At 33.1% G+C, this 19305-nt stretch overlaps 1 protein-coding gene across 6 annotated transcripts in view; it reads right to left on the minus strand.

The window, feature by feature from the left end:
• The window catches only part of LOC143237865 (mitochondrial mRNA pseudouridine synthase RPUSD3-like), a 32495-nt gene extending 16218 nt beyond the window's left edge, over positions 1–16277 (minus strand). Inside the window, exons 1-6 of one of the 6 annotated variants that reach the window (XM_076477552.1) lie at positions 16194–16277; positions 14320–14536; positions 13864–13923; positions 9934–10075; positions 9041–9148; positions 6503–6593 (exon numbers count right to left, since the gene is read on the minus strand). In XM_076477552.1, the coding sequence (XP_076333667.1) occupies positions 6503–6593; positions 9041–9148; positions 9934–10075; positions 13864–13923; positions 14320–14530 (612 nt within the window). In that variant the 5' untranslated portion in view covers positions 14531–14536; positions 16194–16277. Of the gene's footprint in view, positions 1–6502; positions 6594–9040; positions 9149–9933; positions 10076–13863; positions 13924–14319; positions 14537–15130; positions 15584–15615; positions 15918–16193 lie in introns of those variants that run through there. The other 5 variants (XM_076477550.1, XM_076477549.1, XM_076477548.1 and 2 more) reach the window with 5 other exon arrangements.
• Positions 16278–19305: the final 3028 nt, after the last annotated feature.

Consider the following 19305-nt stretch of genomic DNA (forward strand, 5'->3'; position numbering starts at 1 on the left):
TGAGGAAATGCTTGAGACTGGACCAAAGGAAAACGCAATGGTCTGCCTTTTGGTGTTCCAATAATTTGCACGAACCCACCAACCATGTAACTGACTGTTATTTCTGCATGGTAAAACACGGGTGTTGGGAAGAAAAACCGACATAAGATTACGTATCAAACATTCCCTCAGCTATTCGCCAGCTCCGCACTCTGAAGAAGTTCCTGTTCCAGTTTTCAAAGGCTTGCCTTCATTGGACGATAAAGACATTGGACATGATACAAGCGAACAAGACAGTTGTGACAGTGAATTGTCAGAAAAGTGTACACAATCGGAGAACTGTTCTTCAGATACTGAACCTTTCCCCGTCCCCAAGCCTCTTCCCCAGGCTGAACTGAATGATTTAGTGCGGGATTTAGGTCTTTCAAAGAAAGCAGCAGAGCTTTTGGCATCAAGATTACAAGGCAGAATTCTTGTTGATCACTCTGTTAAAGTATCATATTTCAGAAAGCGTGACCAGCTTTTTGTGACCTTCTTTCAGAAGACAGACAGTTTGTTTACTGCCTTGACATCCAAGGGCTTCTCAAAGAACTGGGTGTACCTTACTATAGTCCTGCTGAATGGAGACTCTTTTTAGACAGTTCAAAACGCAGTCTAAAGTGTGTTCTTTTACATAATGGGAATGTTTATGGAGCAGTACCTGTCGGTCACTCAGTGCATTTGCGGGAAGACTATGATGATATGAAAATGGTCATGGACTTATTAAAATATCATGAGCACAATTGGATCATTTGTGTAGACTTAAAGATGGTCAACTTTCTTCTTGGACAACAGAAAGGTTTCACCAAGTTTCCATGTTTCCTCTGTATGTGGGACAGCCAAGCACGAGACAGACATTGGGTCCAGAAGGACTAGCCTATTCGTGACACCCTTGAAGCAGGCATGCCAAATATCATACAAGACCCAATTGTAAGCAGAGATAAGAGATAAGATCATCTTTCCTCCTCTTCACATCAAATTAGGTTTGATGAAGCAATTTGTCAAGGCACTGGAAACCGAAGGTGAATGTTTCCAACACATCATCACAGCTTTACCAGGGTTATCATTTGAGAAGATCAAAGCAGGCGTGTTTGATGGCCCACAGATTCGAACCCTAATTCGTGATGATCAGTTTGTTGCTAAGATGACCGCTTTAGAAAAGGCAGCATGGTTATCCTTTGTGGCAGTCGTTCAGAACTTCCTTGGAAACAATAAGGTGGAGAACTACAGTGAACTTGTGAATAGAATGCTCCTCGCTTTTCGTGATCTCGGGTGCAACATGAGCATCAAGCTTCATTTTATGAACAGCCACCTTGATAAGTTCCCTGACAACCTGGGGGCTGTGAGTGACAAACAAGGAGAACGATTCCACCAAGACGTAAAGGTCATGGAAGAACGCTACCAAGGGCGCGCTGGGACAAAAGTATGATGGCTGACTACTGCTGGAGCATTAAACGAGATTGTACAGATGAAGTGTACAAACGCAAAAGTTACAAACGCAAATTCCTACCTGAATAAAATACACAAACAAATTGATAAGCTATTCCTATAATTTCCTATAATAACGAAAAATTAAAAAATAAATAAAAATGTCAAATTGCATAAAATCTGTAGCTTGCAGACAAAAACCGACTTCAGATTTGAAATCAACACACTCAAATTGACTATAGAAAGGTCTTTTTTTAAATGCAACAAAATGAGTGTTCCCCAGTGTTATTACTATATAGAAATACGTTATTAAAACTTATTTTTCTTAAACTATAGAACAATAAATCAAGAAGTAAAGCAAACAATTATTTCTTCTATGGTTTTGCACTCGGTTGCTATTGGACATTGGTTGCTAAACCTTTTAAAATTTTGTGCATGGAGGATATCATACAAAGCTTGTTTTTTCTTAGGTGTTATACATGTACAGTTAAATAATCTAAAAATCACAAATAACTATATCAATACCATAGAAATACACTAATATTTATCAAGCTTAATACCTAAGTTGTATTTAGGTCTAAAAAATATGAAACTTGGAGCAGACTAAAAACACAACCTAACTCCTTGAAATCTTAGTTCAAAACAACATAGTTGCCTTTGAACAGATTAAAATGGTTGAGAAAACTATGAGAGAGAGAGAATCTAAGCTGTCGACTGGTTACTTACATGTCATATATTGAAATAAGTGTACATAAGCGACCATTTCCAACAATGGAAAGAGGTAAAATAGGACCCCTGTGTTTGATTCAGTATATAAGCTATATTTCAGCAAAATAAAAAGATATGGGGTTTTTATTTTATATTCTAACTTGTGAATATTAGTAATTTGAATTCCTAATTCATACAAAACTATAAACCTAGTATTTTGACATCACAAACATCTAATTTTAACCAGTGCTGCATTCAACATACCACGACTCACAAAAATCAATATTTACTTTAAATTAAGAAATTAACTCATATATGATGTTAAAGTTTGAATTATAATCTACAATTCAATACCAAACCTACTGAGATAAATTCATAAGATAGTATTTTTGAATGCAAATAAACAATCAAACTTACATGGCATTTGACTCTTGACCTGTTGCAAAAGGGTTAAGCATCTTTAGTGCATTTATTACCATTTGAATTAAAATTCTGACATATAGTGTAACTATAAAAAAACTAACACATTTAAAATTATTACATGTCAAATCTACTAAGTTATACTAGATGAATGTCAAGAATCAAAAACTTTATTCAGTGTGGCTGAAATATGATACAGATGTTTCAAAAATTGTCACAGATGTTTAATATGCTTACCATCATTCTCAGTTAGCATGTTAAGCCTCTTTATAAATAAAGTTATTACAAACATCGTTTGTCTTGGATAGTGCTCATTGATTCTCATTATCCTGCATACTGACAAGCATTTTGTTCAAATAAGCAACTTATATTGTTGAAAAAAAAAGGGTTGATATGAAAAACAAGAGCTAGCCTGCAAAGAAAGTAAATTAGGTGTGCAGTATTATATGGTTTGAAAACACATTCTACCTTGTCCAAACTTCCCTGAATAAAACTTGTGATTCTCAATGTGCCTCTGGTGAACTTGTATTTCCTTAAGCCAGTGGTTCCCAACCTTTTTTATGCCCCGCACCCCTAAAAAATTTTAATATGTTTTCACACCTCTTACAGTAATTATTTATTTGAGAATAAAGGTGAAGGTGGCCAAAACAAATGTTATCTCGCACCCCTTGGGGGTGCGAGCATCACTGGTTGGGAACCACTGCCTTAAGCTAAACAGTGTTTAAGGCAAAACCATTTTTAACGTTAATATTTTTTCTAAACTGAAAATATATTTCTGATCGATACTTCCACTCAGAAAATAGTTTTTCTCAGTTTGTACTGTCTTCTATATGCACAAACATTTTACCTGCCACTGGCCTTTAAACTCCCACTTATCTTCACATTTCCTGCATAGTAGAGCTGCATTGTAGCATACAAATAAATATGCAACAAACCTCTATCAAAAGGAGTGTAACACACCCTCCTAACTTGCCCAGCTCCCTCTCTCTGCAGTAGAACCCAATCTTCACTTTGAGATTAGGAATGTATGATAGATGGAAAGTGTGAGTAGAAATGAGTATCAATCTCAAAAAGCAGCTAGAATCCCACACTGATTCAGTGGAGAGACTGGTGTAGAAGTAACAAAAATGACAGTAATATAAGTGACTAAAGAGGACTCAAGGAGTGTGTCATCTAAATGGAGAGGAAATATATACATGCACCACCTATGAACCAGGTATGCTCTTTGCCTGAATAGAAAGGTGAAAATGGTGCCATTGGTGTAGAGTGGCTAGGATTTATTGGACCCTAAGTCAGAGGTCAACTCTAGTTGAAAACTAGTGGGATCAAGATTGGGTCATGTACCAATCTCCTCAGACCCAGAAATCAGAAGGAAAGTACTTATCTTCCAAGAATCCAAACTATCATGTGTGCATAACCAACACCAGTATACCACCAGTAACCAATGTACAAACAATGGTAGGAAGGTGAAAATTCAACATGTAAAGTCAACATCAGTCTAGAACCATGCATTAAGAATGCATCTTGCAGTCCACAAAAGGGGAGGATCCAAGCCCACACAGATATGAGAACTTACATTAATAGGTCCAAGTCCAATCAATACCTGATATCCACATGGCAGTAGGAAGAAGGGTTTCCAATCAGAAGGGTGAACTGCATATATAAATGTTACTGAAAAGTTCAGTCCATACCATAAGACATCTGGAATCTTACATCAAATTTGTGGCAAAAGGATAGCACTACTCTCAACTGAGTGGAACTGATCATCTTCAGAGGGAAGCCTCCACTGTCCACCATCCAAGTTACTCAGAATTTCAAAGTGATAAAAACTCCCATACTAAACTAGAAGAAGAAAGAGACATATTAGAGAGTCTGAAGGAAAGTATTACCAGAGAACAAGCAAATGATGATTATAAATGTTATTTTGAAAAGTAGACCAAACTTGATCTGTACAGTCAAGAGAAAAGCAGAGAAGGGCAGCATTCCCCTTCTGCTTTACTCATGCTAGCCCATGAGTGTATGAGGTCTAGAATGAACATATTTATGAAACAAAACTTTAGCAATGAAAGGTTATGTAGTGCAGATTTAAGAATTAATATATCTGGACAGGTACCACTCACCACAGAGTGGAATTTGAAAAATAAATGGAAGTCTTTGTAATAAGAAATAAAGAAAATTGACACTTGTCTACTCAGATATGAACAGATAAGTAAAGAATAGTGACAAGAGGTAGACAATATTTGGATTAGAAGGAAACCATCTAATGATGAAGATAATGTGACAAGAAAGCATGAAAAGTGGTCCACTTTCTGGCCTGCATAATCTCTTTTAAAGGACAATGAAGAAGAGCAGCCAAACACATTATGAATTGATAAATTTGATGAATGGAGACATGAAAAAAGGTGATGGGAGTTAATAATCAAAGAGGAATAAACTATATGGATGAGTTATCAAACCAATCCATCAGGGTAATAGGAGAAAGGTCATGGGGAACAGGAGGATACCAGTGTATAAAAAAAAAAGGCAGTGGTTAAAACAGAGAGACCATCATCAAAAAACCAGATCAAAAATTCAAAAGTGAGAAAAAGAAGAAGAGATATGTCACAGATGAACAGGCAAACAGGAAGATGTACTGCACTTATGTTGGTACAAGGGCAAGGAAGAAAAGTGGACAGAGTGAAAGAAAAGGAATACTACCTGAGTAAAAAGTCCAAAACTTTGGGCAAGGGACTGGACTAAAACCATGTACAAAGTCAGATGGAAGAGACTGATAATAGGATGCTAATCCTTGGTCTTCCTAAGGACTACAAAAAGATGAGAATAGAAACCTGGAAGAGCTGGAATTACTGGTTCTTTTGTTCCCCATATGAGTAAAAGATCCTGAACTGTCTTAGAAAGTCACTGGCCAGACAAAGGATCCCAAGGAAGGTGGAAAAGAACAGGCAAAAAGGTTTGGTTTGAATTTCCTACAAAGCTACATGAAGGCTAGTTGCACTCAGAATCCTTAATATAGCAGTGAAAGACTAGAGAGAATTCAACCAATCATCATCTCCCACAACTAACATTTGGGCTACTCTTTACCCTTGAATAGTGGGATTCACTGTCACGGTATAACTCCATGCAGCTGAAATGGTGAGCATGGAATTGAGCATGTGACCCACTGAGCAACCTAACCATCTGGCCACACAAGGCCTCAGTAAAGAGGGATACAGGAGGTAATGAAAGGAAACAAAGAAAATCTTTCTAACAAAACATGAAGAACCCAAGAGTCGATAGTAAAAGACTCCTAAAAATTCATAAAAGGCAGCAATGTGTCCCCTGCTGGGCTCAATCCAACAGAATAATCATGTATACCATTGGCAGCATACAGGTCAGCTCTGAACAACAGTATGTTGTGAAGGTGTAACCCACGAGTAAGGAATAAGTGAGGGAAATGAAGGAGATTGTCATGAAACAAGAACAAGCAGGAGAAGGTAGTGATAGATGACACCAGAGGGAGGTATTCAAATGGGCAGATTTCACTAACACCTCAAAAGAGTCAGGAAGATCCCAAACAATTTTTCAAAGTTCACAAATGTTTTACACGAAATTAAAAAAAAAGTAGCAAGCAAAACAACTGATCACTTTCACGCCTAATCAAAAAGTGAAGTTTGAGTCCTACCATACAGCAGGAGTCAGCTGCACTAGGAGGATTTGTCACACTCCAGCTTATTTGCAAGCTGCAACACAGCTACACCATGTGGAAAACACATGGAAATTAGTGACAGTATAAAGGCAAGCAGAAAACAAACATTTTGTGCTTGTAGGGAGCAGTACAAAACAAGGAAAGCTCTTTTGTGAGTGGAGTTAGGTTACTGTACTGGAATATGGAGGTTCCTTAATAAATCACACTTTAATTTTTCTCAATATCTATACTGTGAAGTCTCACCTGCTTGTGGCCTTCTTGTCCAATGTCAAAAAGTTTAATTCCAACCCTTTCTTCCGACATTAATGAATCTGGATAACCTTTAGTGATGGCCCTATGATGTAATCATCACAATAAAGAAATCTAACACAATCAAGAAGATCCACATTATTAAATCATCCAAAACAAAACAATATTGCATAATACCAGGAAGTTTCAGTTTATTTATGTTAGAATACTGAATTACTTTGGACTTCACAACACATGCACAGTGCTAATGAATGAATAAATTCTTTAACCGAAACAGCACTGTTAATTTTAATACTTTATCATATTTCACAAATAGTATTTATAACCAATTGAAAACTATAATTACATTTTGGTTAATAAAGTTTCTTCAATATATTTCACAGACAACAAGTAATTTACAATAATATATCTATCTGAAAAAAATATATAAATTGAAGATCAACCCTAAGAAAAATTGTCTCATTCTTTGTTTTGACAAAGTCCAAGATTACTGAAACAAGTCTAACTCAGCAACAAGTAACAAGAAAATGAAGCTCTGTAGTTTTATGCTGTAAAAAATTGTCATTAGTTTCACTTTAGCTATATAACAGTAGACTAGCAAATAATGCAAAATACTTCCATAAATGTTGTGAATATACAAATATACATGTATTATAGGTGATAAAAAAATAGCTAGATCTAGAAGGATAACTATATCAAACTCGGCAGAAAAAGGTGGCTATTACTTGCTTTGTATGATTAATTTACAAAGTTAATGGAAAATTTCTCTATGTTTTCTGCTTAAGTACAAATATATTACCTATATATTTGACTAACTATTACTGCTGTTTAACAGTAAATGTCAACATTAGTTAACACTTTAACTGCTTCACTTATTCTGCTTTAAATATGTAATCAATTGGGAAAAAAAAATCTGACTTATTTGTATTCAAGATAAAGCTATTTAAGACTATCTGTTGCCAATGTTAAATTTGAACTACAGACCAGAAGGTTTGTTTCTTCTTTCTACTGAAGGAGATGAAATTCTGAAGGTGATAAAAATTTGCTCTAACTGTTATGGAGATACATGGTTGTACAAACAGTGCAGATAGGTTTACAGAATTGTTACAACCCTTAAGAAAATGATGAAAAAACAAAATACTTTGGATGTTACATGGGTGAAAATGTGAAAAAAAAGAGTAGCCAGTAATCTGGAAAATAGTACAAGTTATGGCATCTCAAAAATGCATTTTTAATTATTGATTATTGATGGTAAATATTATCTTACTGTAATACTTTTGCACAGTACTGTACTTTTACATGTAATCATATTTTTGTAAGAAACTCATATTTTGGTTCAATAAGTTTAAAAAAAGGATTTGTTTTTTTTAGCAAATAACCTATAATAGGAATTGGATATTGGTCACTTCACCATGATATGTTTACTACTTTACTATTTTTCCATATAATAAGATATACAGTTTTTCTACTTTTATAATTAATCAAGCTGTAGCTGTAATTATACATAGTAATCAACAAAATTACTAAATGTTTGTTAATTTCTAAGCTTTTAAGAACTTAACATGTTTTTCTTGGAGGGCTTTAAGAGTACATGGCAGGTTTGGTGACAATTGGCCCAAAACTTTGCCAGTTATATGAAAAAATACACATAAAATGTTGTCAAATAATGGTTTAGACTATGGTTTCTTAATTATTTAAAAAAGAAGATATTTATCTTTCAAGTATTATAACACTACAAAAAAAAACTTACATAAATATGGACATTTAATCATTTTATACTTAATGTTAACACTATCATTACAGAAGCACCAAACATGCTCGCCCTTTCAGCTGTGAGGCCATTATAATGTTACGGTCAATCCTACTATTTGTTGGTGAAAGAGTAGCCCAAGAGTTGGCAGTGGGTGGTGATGACTAGTTGCCTTCCCTCTAGTCCCACTGCTAAATTTGGGACGATTAGCACAGATAGCCCTCGTGTAGCTTTGCACAAAATTCAAAACAAGCAATCATTAAAGAAATACTGCATCACAAAAAAAAAACAACTAGTCTTCCTGGTTACTACAAAATAAATATATTAATGATTTATTAAACCATTAACAACTCATAAATTGTAAAGTTAGAAAGTATTTCAATACCTACATGTACAATATGGTTATGTTCAAGTGAAATTCTGTTAAAAAATTAATATTACATTTTAAACTTTTTTTCTCATTCCTCCTCACCAGTGAGCAAACACTTGGAGTTCACAAGGCTTGTAATATAGTGGGTGAAAATTTGGCATTCATGAGACTACAATTTAACTCTCTAACAATTCTGATAATTGTTTGCAAGAAATTACATTTTGGAAAAAATTCCAGGTTTACATGACAATTTTTTATTTTATGTGTAGCTACACTTCCTAAATTCATTATTTTATAACAGTTTAATTTCACATGTTTTCTATAGTCTTCCTCTATGAAGTTTTTTTTTTACTTTGTTATTTTGAATGATTTAAACATAGCTGTAAACACACAATAAAAATGCAAAACTTGCCAATAATTCATGAAAGGTTGCTTTCTGGTCTTACTACTTCTTATAGCTTTCTCTATCTTCTTGGCCACATTTTCAGTGGCTGCCAGTAAAACAATACCACTCATGTACCTAAAAATGTAAATAAAGTTGTAATACGATTGCACCTACAAATTCTAGAAATAAACAGATGGTACAGAATAATTTGAAAGTTTAATAAACTTTAAAAATGCACAGTATCAAATAGTTAACTCAATGGTAAGGGTATTAATACTCTGTTAAAACTATTATAGAACTTTTAACATCTGAGAAAATACTAACACTTTTATGAACACTTGTGATGAAGAATTATCCAACTCTATGACATCCTTATACAGCATATACAGGTTAAAAATCCATAAAAGAACTTGATACATAATGTACTACAAAATGTAACAGCATGAAAGAATTAGCTCCATAAAATGGAAAGAATAACAAAATATCCTTTAGTCGTAATGCTTTTGCACAGTACTGTACTTTTACATGTAATCATACTTATGTAAGAAACTTATATTTTGATTCAATAACTTACAAAAAAAAAAAAAAAGTTCAGTTGTTAAGCAAATAACCTACAAAATGAACTGCATATTGGTCACTTGGCGATTATGTTGACTTCTTTTCTATTTTTCATATAATGAAATATACAGCTTTTGTACTTTTATATTTAATCAAACTTTTCTTCTGTTAATACTCTACAAAGCACAAAACGTGAACACTGTAGATATTGTAAGAAAAAAGCAATATGAAAGCTCTTCAGACAGTCACAGTTACAAGAAATAACATTTTCTAAAACTCCTGTAAAAACTGATAGTATTTTGAACTAAGAGTCAGTATATAAACAAATACAATTCACAGAAACTTTAATGTTAAACATTTACCTTTCTGCTGACTTAACAATTTTCAGATCTGGATATTGTGAGTAACTCTTTAAAGCATCCAGTGCATCTTCAAGAACATATGGACATTCTACTTGAGCTGAGCCAAGTACAGTCTGAGTTATTGTATTTTTCTTTTCATGAGCTTTAACAAAAAAACAACAACAAAATAAAATAGCTAAATTTCTGAATTGTAATAATATTGCTGAGTGCAAGCAAGTTACAGAATATTCCAAAATTATTTGATATGTATGATGTTTTCTTAAACTCAAAGAAGATTTTTTTTGGCAATACAAAAACATTATATTTAGCAATCATGAAAAATAATTTTCTAATTATCATTAACTTCTAATCAAATTAACTTGCTTAAACAGTCAAGAATGTTTACACACTTTAATGATCATGTAAAAATTCAAAGTGATTTATTTTATACAAAGTAAATAAAATCATCTATTAACTGCACCAAGTGTGCAGTAAAAGATAAAAATTATTTTGTACATCATTTTTTTCTCTAGTACAAAACTTTTTAAATGCTGTTTACTTCAAATGCAAACAAAAATCACATTTTACATACAACAGATAATTTTAATGAAGCATGAACTACTGCACCATTTTGTGCATCTGACATAATACATTTCATTGAGGAAGCAAATGTGACTGCACTATGAGTCTGCTATGTAACAAAGCTAGAGTTGAATACTTTATACTAAAATGATTTGGAATATGCAAAATCAGGAAGTTATGTAAAAATACATAGCCAATATAATGTTAAGATAGAATTGAATATATCATAACAAGGGTTTCACATTGTTTGGCATTGTGTACATAGCACATGCCACCAAACATTTATTTCTTTTAAGATAAGTATGTAACAGCCCTTTCCAATGAAAAATATTTGTAAGCTCAGACAATACATATATGTTTGGATTAGGGAACTAACCCTTCTAAGAAGCAGACATCCTTTGTAATTATTAGCATTGGAAAACAAATGTTCACTGGTAAAAACCATCATCCTCCTTCACTAGAATTACTTTAAAAAGCAGTAGGGATGAAGTGTATGCTTTGTACATGACAGTCTCAAAACAGAGCCCTGTGCAATGGAAACCAAGCTGCAAGGCTATTGTTAAAATGCACACCACCACCACATGGACTGTAATCATGTGATGAGATTCAAAAATTATTTTAAAATAATATACTCAACCATTTCTTTGACATAGCTTTTGTTTCTATTACTGCTCTAATATTGGAAATCATAATTAATTATTGATTATGTACATAAAGTTGGCAATAATGTATTTCATCAATACATAAAAAGACTGATGATTTTATTAAGTTCCATACTGCTTTTAACACTGTTATTTGGGTATTTTATTTACTTTAATATTATATGATCTAACATTTGATTAAAAGAGTTATGTCAAGAATGAAACTGAAAACAAAAAAAAAATTCAATGTAGAATTAAGTAAAACCTTACTTTTTAATTTCACATATTTGTAATTGTTTTACAGAAAACCAATGGTCTTCAAATTTATTTCAAAATTCCATTTTCTTTATTAGTGAACAATGCCATATGTTTATTACATTCAAATCTGTACAGCATACTATTGCTTTAATTTTTTTTTCCATTTTCTCATATTTTTTTCCAACCTGGTCTCTCATTTCATGTCTAAAATACATTAAAATCCTACTATTGCTTTTTTTGTACAGTCATTAGTCCTCCCTAATTTAGCAATGAAAGTCTAGAGGGAAGGCAGCTAGTCATCACCACCAATTATCAACTCTTAGGCTACACTTTTACTAACAGATAGTGGGTTTGACCATCACATCATAATGCCTTCATGGTTGAATGGCGAGCATGTATAATCAAATGATGATTTGAACCCACAACCATCAGATTGCAACTTAAGCACTCTTACTACTTGGCCATGCCGGGCCTTGATATTATTAACCAATATCTAATACTGTGCAAAAGTGTTAGGACAAAGTCAGAAATTAAATTTTAAACTACTTTCTTGAACATTGTTAGGTAAATTACAGATAAAATTTGATTAATCTTCATATTTAGTACAACAAACACTCAGTAGAAGTGATTGACTTCAGCAGACAGTTAATATTTTGTGTGTCCTCAGTTTCCTTTAATAACTGTAGACAGTTTTTCAGGCTTTGCTGTAACATATTTAATCAAAGTTTCCTTTGGGATTTTACTCTAAATATCTAATACACTCCCATAAAGTTTATTTGGAAGTAACTTTTGATTTGTCAAGTATTTGAGTTATTAAGTCCCAGATCTGCTAAACTGGATTGAGATCAAAGATCTGTGGAGGCCATTGCATCATCTAAATGACTCCAGCAGCTTCTATCTTAGCAAAGTAATTTCTACATACGTTGGATGAGTGTCTTAGGTCATTAACTTCTTGGTAGTAGAATTATTTGCCAATAATATACAAACCACTAGGTATACCATGAAGAACTAGTATCTGATGGAAGTTGCAATGGTCACTTATTCCATAAATTTTGTGAATATTTCTTTTTGCCTCACCAGAAAAACACCCTAGAACATCACACTGACTATCCCATGTTTCATGGTAGGTGCTATACATTGAGATAAGTATATTTAAACTTTCTTATGCCAGACATACAACCTGTGTTTTGAACCAAATATATCAAACTCGGGCTCAACAATCAATAACACCCATTTCCAATCATCAATATTCCAGTTTTATTCTTTTTAGCAAATTTCAGTCACTTGAAGTACAGATTTTTAACTGTTACATGACCAGATGTTTCATTCTTCTTCATACCATTGATCTTAAAACTTGTCTGTCATTTAGTAAATGACTTTTATCTCATGCTTGAAACCAGTGGCAGTCTTCTTTCTGTCCCAAAGGTTGCATAAATGATGATACTTAACATAAGTATCGTTGAATTTAGGTGTTCTGCCTCTTGCTTTTCTATTTTCAAATTTCCCTGTCTTCGTCTCATGATCTACAGTGTACTTGACAGTGTTTTGAAAGCATTTAAAGTCTGCAGCAATTTGTTGGACAATCCAACCAACATCAAGTAAAACTTGTATGCAAAATCTCTGTTCTATTGACAGTTATCTACATTTTTTGGAGCCATAGCATGACAACAAAAGTTAATATATATACATAGTGTTAAACACTGTTTTTATCAAAGTTTATTTGTGGAGTGCTATAAAATTAATTTCTTCTGGTATATACTGGTACCACATGCTAGCAAACTTGCTTTTTTCTATTTTGTTAATACACTGCATAGAGTCCTAAGGCAGTTATTTCAGACCCTAACTTTGATTAATATGTTCATTCAAGCATACTCTTATGACATGCCCTTGGTACAAATATATAGGAATTCTAGGGAGAAATAAGTATTCTCACATTTGAAATGTGCCCTGGTACATTTAGTTGTCATCAAAGGTCAGTGAAGCATTACTATAATGTTAAAATTTTCATTCTGTAATGGCATGGAAGAAATAATCCCATATAATATAAAGAATGATAAAATATTATCTTACTGTAATACTTTTACACAGTACTGTACTTTTACATGTAATCATATTTTTGTAAGAAACTCATATTTTGGTTCAATAAGTTTAAAAAAAGGATTTGTTTTTTTTTAGCAAATAACCTATAATAGGAATTGGATATTGGTCACTTCACCATGATATGTTTACTACTTTACTATTTTTCCATATAATAAGATATACAGTTTTTCTACTTTTATAATTAATCAAGCTGTAGCTGTAATTATACATAGTAATCAACAAAATTACTAAGTGTTTGTTAATTTCTAAGCTTTTAAGAACTTAACATATATTTACTTGTCAAAGTATTAACTGCAAAGGATAAGAAATTCATATGACAATAGCATTAATAATGGTAATGTATACTCATAATAAAAATAAATAAACTCACTTTGATAATTATGTTTATAGATTGGTACACCATAAGGTTTATTAACCACAAGTAGACCATCTGGAACAGAAATAAATACTTATAGAAAAGGTCTTTATAAATTTCTAATTTCACAACTAACAAGGTCATTGGACATTTACTACAGATACTAGTACTAAAACAGTTAAATTTAAATTGCAAATAATTTGTTTGTAAAATTGCTGAATTTCATGCATTAGTACATTCGTACAATAAAACTCATTTATAAGAAATTTTACATCTCACCTGCCCAGTTATACACAGGTCAGTGACAAACTATAACAAACTAAATATTTATATCGTTATTGGAAAAGCTAACTCTTTTATGATTTTTAAATTGAATTTTGTGACTAAATTATATACTTTTGTTCTCTATGCATCACAGTTTTTTAATGCCACCAACATCCTTCTTAGTTCTTAGGTATTAAAAACAATTACCATTGTTATAAACAATGCTTTTCACCAAGCAGTCAATAAACTCATCTTTATGCTTCCAGGGATACAAGTTTCTATAACAATGGCTACTTGGTAGACTAGTTTTACATCCTTCTGCATCCTTAGGTTCATTTCTTTTTACAGACATGCACCGTTGTGTATTTCGCAAGAGTGTACACAAAATATTTTTCTGAAGTTTGTGGGGTGTCCACATGTTTATCTGTAAAAAGTTAAATACAACTACAAAATGTGAAAATTACATCTACTTACATTTAAAATATTTCTGTATCGTGCTTGTTCTACTTTGATAATGTGATTCTGAAATGAGACATTCTAGTTCTTTTATGAAATTTACTGTAGCTTTGTAATTAAACATGTTTCACAAAATGTATTTATGCAAGATTTGTCATTTGGCAAATCACCAATGAAAAGAAACTACCAAACAACTGTAAGGAAACACAAAAATAATCTAAAATAAATACATACAAATAAATTAATATCTTATATATAAAGAAAATATTAAACTTCTGAACCAGTGATACCAGAAAGCTAAAAAAAAACATCTGTTACTAGCATATGTACAACTGTAATGACAAAACTTCAAACAACTGCAAAAATCATCCCAAGTGCTTCTTCTAACTTTAGCTCTAATAATCTATGATTATGCAGATGACCAATATGAATGAAAGAAATTTAAATGTACAGTTTTTGAACTAACCCACCCAGCCTAAGTCTACTTTATTTAATCGTTCTAAATTTTTTGCATTAGATTGATATTATAAAATATCGAAATCAAATCCAGTGTCTTTCATACAAATTAATTACATCACAAGCCCATCAACTATTTGGAATTTACATGAGTAAAACTATTGATGAAGTACGATTTTAGTAAACGATAAGAGCGCTGCAACTTGAAAGCTGTCTCCTTATAACTTCTACAGTAGGGGTCTAGAAGCATGATCCCCTGGAAAACATTTTGAAGAATGAATAAAAATAGTGAATTTCTTTAATCAATACGATGCTAAATTTGGCTTATGTCTCGCCAGTCACCAACCACAATGTTAACTATTATTGAACGTTTCTTATGTGATCCAAAGGGCGATTGTTTACAAATGCATGTGCGTGAAAATACACCTATACGCGTGTTACATCTGAATCATTTTCATAACATTTTTATTGGTGAAGCATATATAAGATACTATTGTAACGATACGCTAACACAAATACTTCAGTTTTTCATCCCATCATCATACTACATTGTTATTCTATGAAACAATTAACTTCTACTTCGTATTATACCTTATTACAGTCGGCTAATGAGTATATCTAACTTCTGTTAACACTATGTAACAAATAACTATTTTAAAACTAATTGAACTTGTAAAGAGTACTTGAATATTTGTAAAGTTGTACTACTGCTTTGAAATTCACGACCACAAGTTGAAATTCACAGACATAACACACTAAGTAGTAAAATAACAGAACACTATCGTTGTAGTCGCATAAAAATGCCGCTGGAATTATTTATCTTCCTATAAAATTTATATTACTATGAGTTATTTGTTGGGAAATTATTTCCTAAACCACTCGCTCTTAACTGTTTTTGATAATGTATGTGAAATGACCTCTTGTGATGTCAATATATTATCCATTTAATATTGATAATTTACGATAATTCTAAATTAATATCAAGTATAAAAATACAAAGTTATGTACAAAACAATTTAATGTCATTATAATCATACAAGTTACACTATATGATACAAAAACTATACGAAGCTCATTGTATTGACTATTTTAACATCCCCAATAGTTACAAGATGTAACTAATCTTCCATAAAATGTCATTTTTGTGAATTGACCTCCACATCACATACCAGATCTATTACTTCAACAGAATTTTAATGATAGGGTAACAGACCGTCGTTTTCCATTCTCTTTTCCCTCTAGATTACTATACCTGACACCAGTAGATTTATGAACTGAAGGGTTTTCTGAAATGTCCGGTAAATCGTTATACCTTAGACACACTAACAGAACTTTAAAGTAGTTGTTCAATTTGTTTTAAATCCAACTCATATTCAACGATCAAATTATACTTATAATTCAAATTTTGCAATCACACATGCATTGTTTTGCATATATTATAATTAAAACCCATTTGCCATTTAGTTGCCCAACTCACTACACACTGAATGACTTGCGCCCCTCTAGTACAGCGATAAGTCTCCGGATTTACAACGCTAAAATCAGGGGTTCGATTCTCCTTGGTGGGCACTGCAGATAGCCTTATGTGGCTTTGCTATAAGAAAACACACACACACCAACTAAATGATTTAAATTATTTTGTAAATCAGCAACATCCTTGATAACTTCAAGACCTTAATATCATCTACAAAAAGAGGTAATTTATTGACTATTTGTTAATCTATGCCATTGACGTAGATAAAAAAGAGTAAAGATACTAAGACTGAGTCATGAGGTACCCCACTTGTGACACTCTTGTATTAGGTTGCCCAGAAATAAATGTCATTGTTGAACTGCGAAGTTTGGAAAAGTATAAACCAGTGCTGTAAAACATGATTTAATCAAAGTAAGAACCATTTGCTTCAAAAAAACTTTTGCCAACGTGTAACGATGCTGTTTATGATCCTGCAGTAGAAATCAGAGGTTGTATGGTCAATGAACTCCCTGAAAGCTTCTTATGCAGCTGTCTGGTTTTGAAAGCGTTTATTGTTCAAAAAGTTGTCAAAGTGCTTAAAAAATGAAAATCTATAGGAGAATAAGGTGGATGAGGCGGAACCTCGACTCCCAATTCGTTCAATTTTTGGAGCTTCATCCTTGACAGGTCTCATAACGCCAATTCTGTTGATCTTCAGTCAGCTCATGTGGAACCCACTTATCCAACTTTTTCGTCTTTTCAATCGCACTCAGGTGGTTGGCAATGCTTGATTTGCTGTGCCTAGCTTTTTTGCAAGCTCGCGTACTGTTATGCAAGGATCTGTCTCAACTGCTTCCCTTAATGTGTTTTCATCTCAGGATGACTTCCTTCCACGACCTTCAAGACTTTCAACTCCATGTCGAAACCTTTGGAACCAACGCTGAACTATACGTTCAGTAACAGATCCATGGTGAATGCCTGGTTGACGTGTAGTTTCGGTAACCTTTCGTCCAACTTTGAAATCGTAGAGAAAAATCAGACGAAAGTTCTTCTTGTCCATGCTGCCTTGGGGATTACGAAACTTACTCTGAGTAGAGTTGAAACAGCAGACACTTAAAACGCTTGTGGCATTATCAGTATAAACTGATTTTCTCCAAACATACAAGGTAGGTCCATTACATAACTGATGGTCAGCATGGTAAACTATAAAGTAAGTCTGAATTTAATAAGTAATTGAATTTGAACAGAGAAATAAACAGAATAAACATGATGTATTATACAAAATGAATCATTTCTTATTTCCTTAAAGCACAAAACCACTGTGTGCCTCTTTGCATTAAGACACTAGATGGTTACTTTCTACTGGGCTCGTAAATTGATTAACTGGATTTTTTTCTCAAGATGTTTTTCCGTCAACCGATTCACCTAAGATCCTTTGTTGTCGTGTTTAAATTAATGTTGGGCTTTACATGATCTAGTAATTACACACTGCAAATCAGAAAACTGAGCTCCTTCATTGAACGCGCATGCCCCTTTAGCCTTGAGGGTATTATAAGTGATGGTCAGTTCCGCTATTCATTGGTAGAATGTAGTCGAAGAGTTTATGATTGATGGTATTCACTAGTTATTTTTGCTTTGATCTAGCACCTCAAAATTAAGGATGGTTAGTGAAGAAATCCCTCGACTAGCTTTGCAAAAATGCAACAAACAAGCAAACCAAACATTTCTCACAAAACATAGGATTTATCCAAAGTGAATAGTGGTCTTCAAAGACGTTCCTCGTGGTGCAGCCGTATGACTGTGGACTTACAATTTAAAACATAATAACAGTTCAAAATATTTCATAATTTCCCAAATTAATTTTCGAGGGTTGCGGGTTCGAATCCCGCAACCAAACGCAAAGTTACACCAAACATGCTCATCCTTTCACCCGTGGGGTGTTATAATGTAACGGTCAATTCCACTGTTCGTTGGTATAAGAGTAGCCCAAATTTGGTGGTTGGTGGTAATGACTAGCTGCCTTCTCTCTAGTCTTACACTATTAAATTAGGGACCGCTAGCGCAGATAGTCCCCGTGTAGCTTTGCGCGAAATTCAAAACAAACCAAATCCAAATTAATTAGATCATTTATTTGGTGATTTTGGTTTCTGCAAATGCTAATATAATATCATCCATATGTAAAGAGCGTAGTAAAAAAAATACCAGTCTTTGCTGTTTAAAAGTAGATCAAATACCATTCTTGATAAGCTTCATTTTCGAGAATAATCTTCGACATACACTTGTCAGTCAGCTACCATAAATAACAATCGACTATGTATTGTCAATGTTCAATTTTAATTCAAATTGTAGAAAATATCAAATGGTTAATTTTAAAATCATTTAATGTGACTTACCGTCGTGTTTTGTGAATTTGTTATGGCAATTAATTTGAGTTTTGTGGGATGCCCTCAATGTGGGTGGCCCTGGATCACGTGCACCATTGTTAATCCGGCAATATAAGTACGTGCTCTTCATCGATGTCAGTTACACACATCATGAGACGCAGAGAAGTTTTCTAAAGTTAACAGTAATTCCTAAGTTTCCTTTTATTTCTCAATACCTGGAGGCAATTTTAAACTATTTTTTTGTTACATTGGGTCATACTACTGTAGCTCTAGGATTGGTGTTAATAAACATACTGCAAGATCTTTTGCCAATGAACTCATAGGCTCATAGATAATTTTTCTCAAATAATGAATTTTTATCTCATTTGGGGCAGATGAAGTATTCCTAGGTGACTTTTTTCCTCTAAATCTAACTTATTTCTGTTTTCTTGAAGTCCTACTAAT

This window comes from Tachypleus tridentatus, chromosome 13 (assembly GCF_004210375.1).
Source record: "Tachypleus tridentatus isolate NWPU-2018 chromosome 13, ASM421037v1, whole genome shotgun sequence".
Classification (NCBI taxonomy): Eukaryota; Metazoa; Arthropoda; class Merostomata; order Xiphosura; family Limulidae; genus Tachypleus; species Tachypleus tridentatus.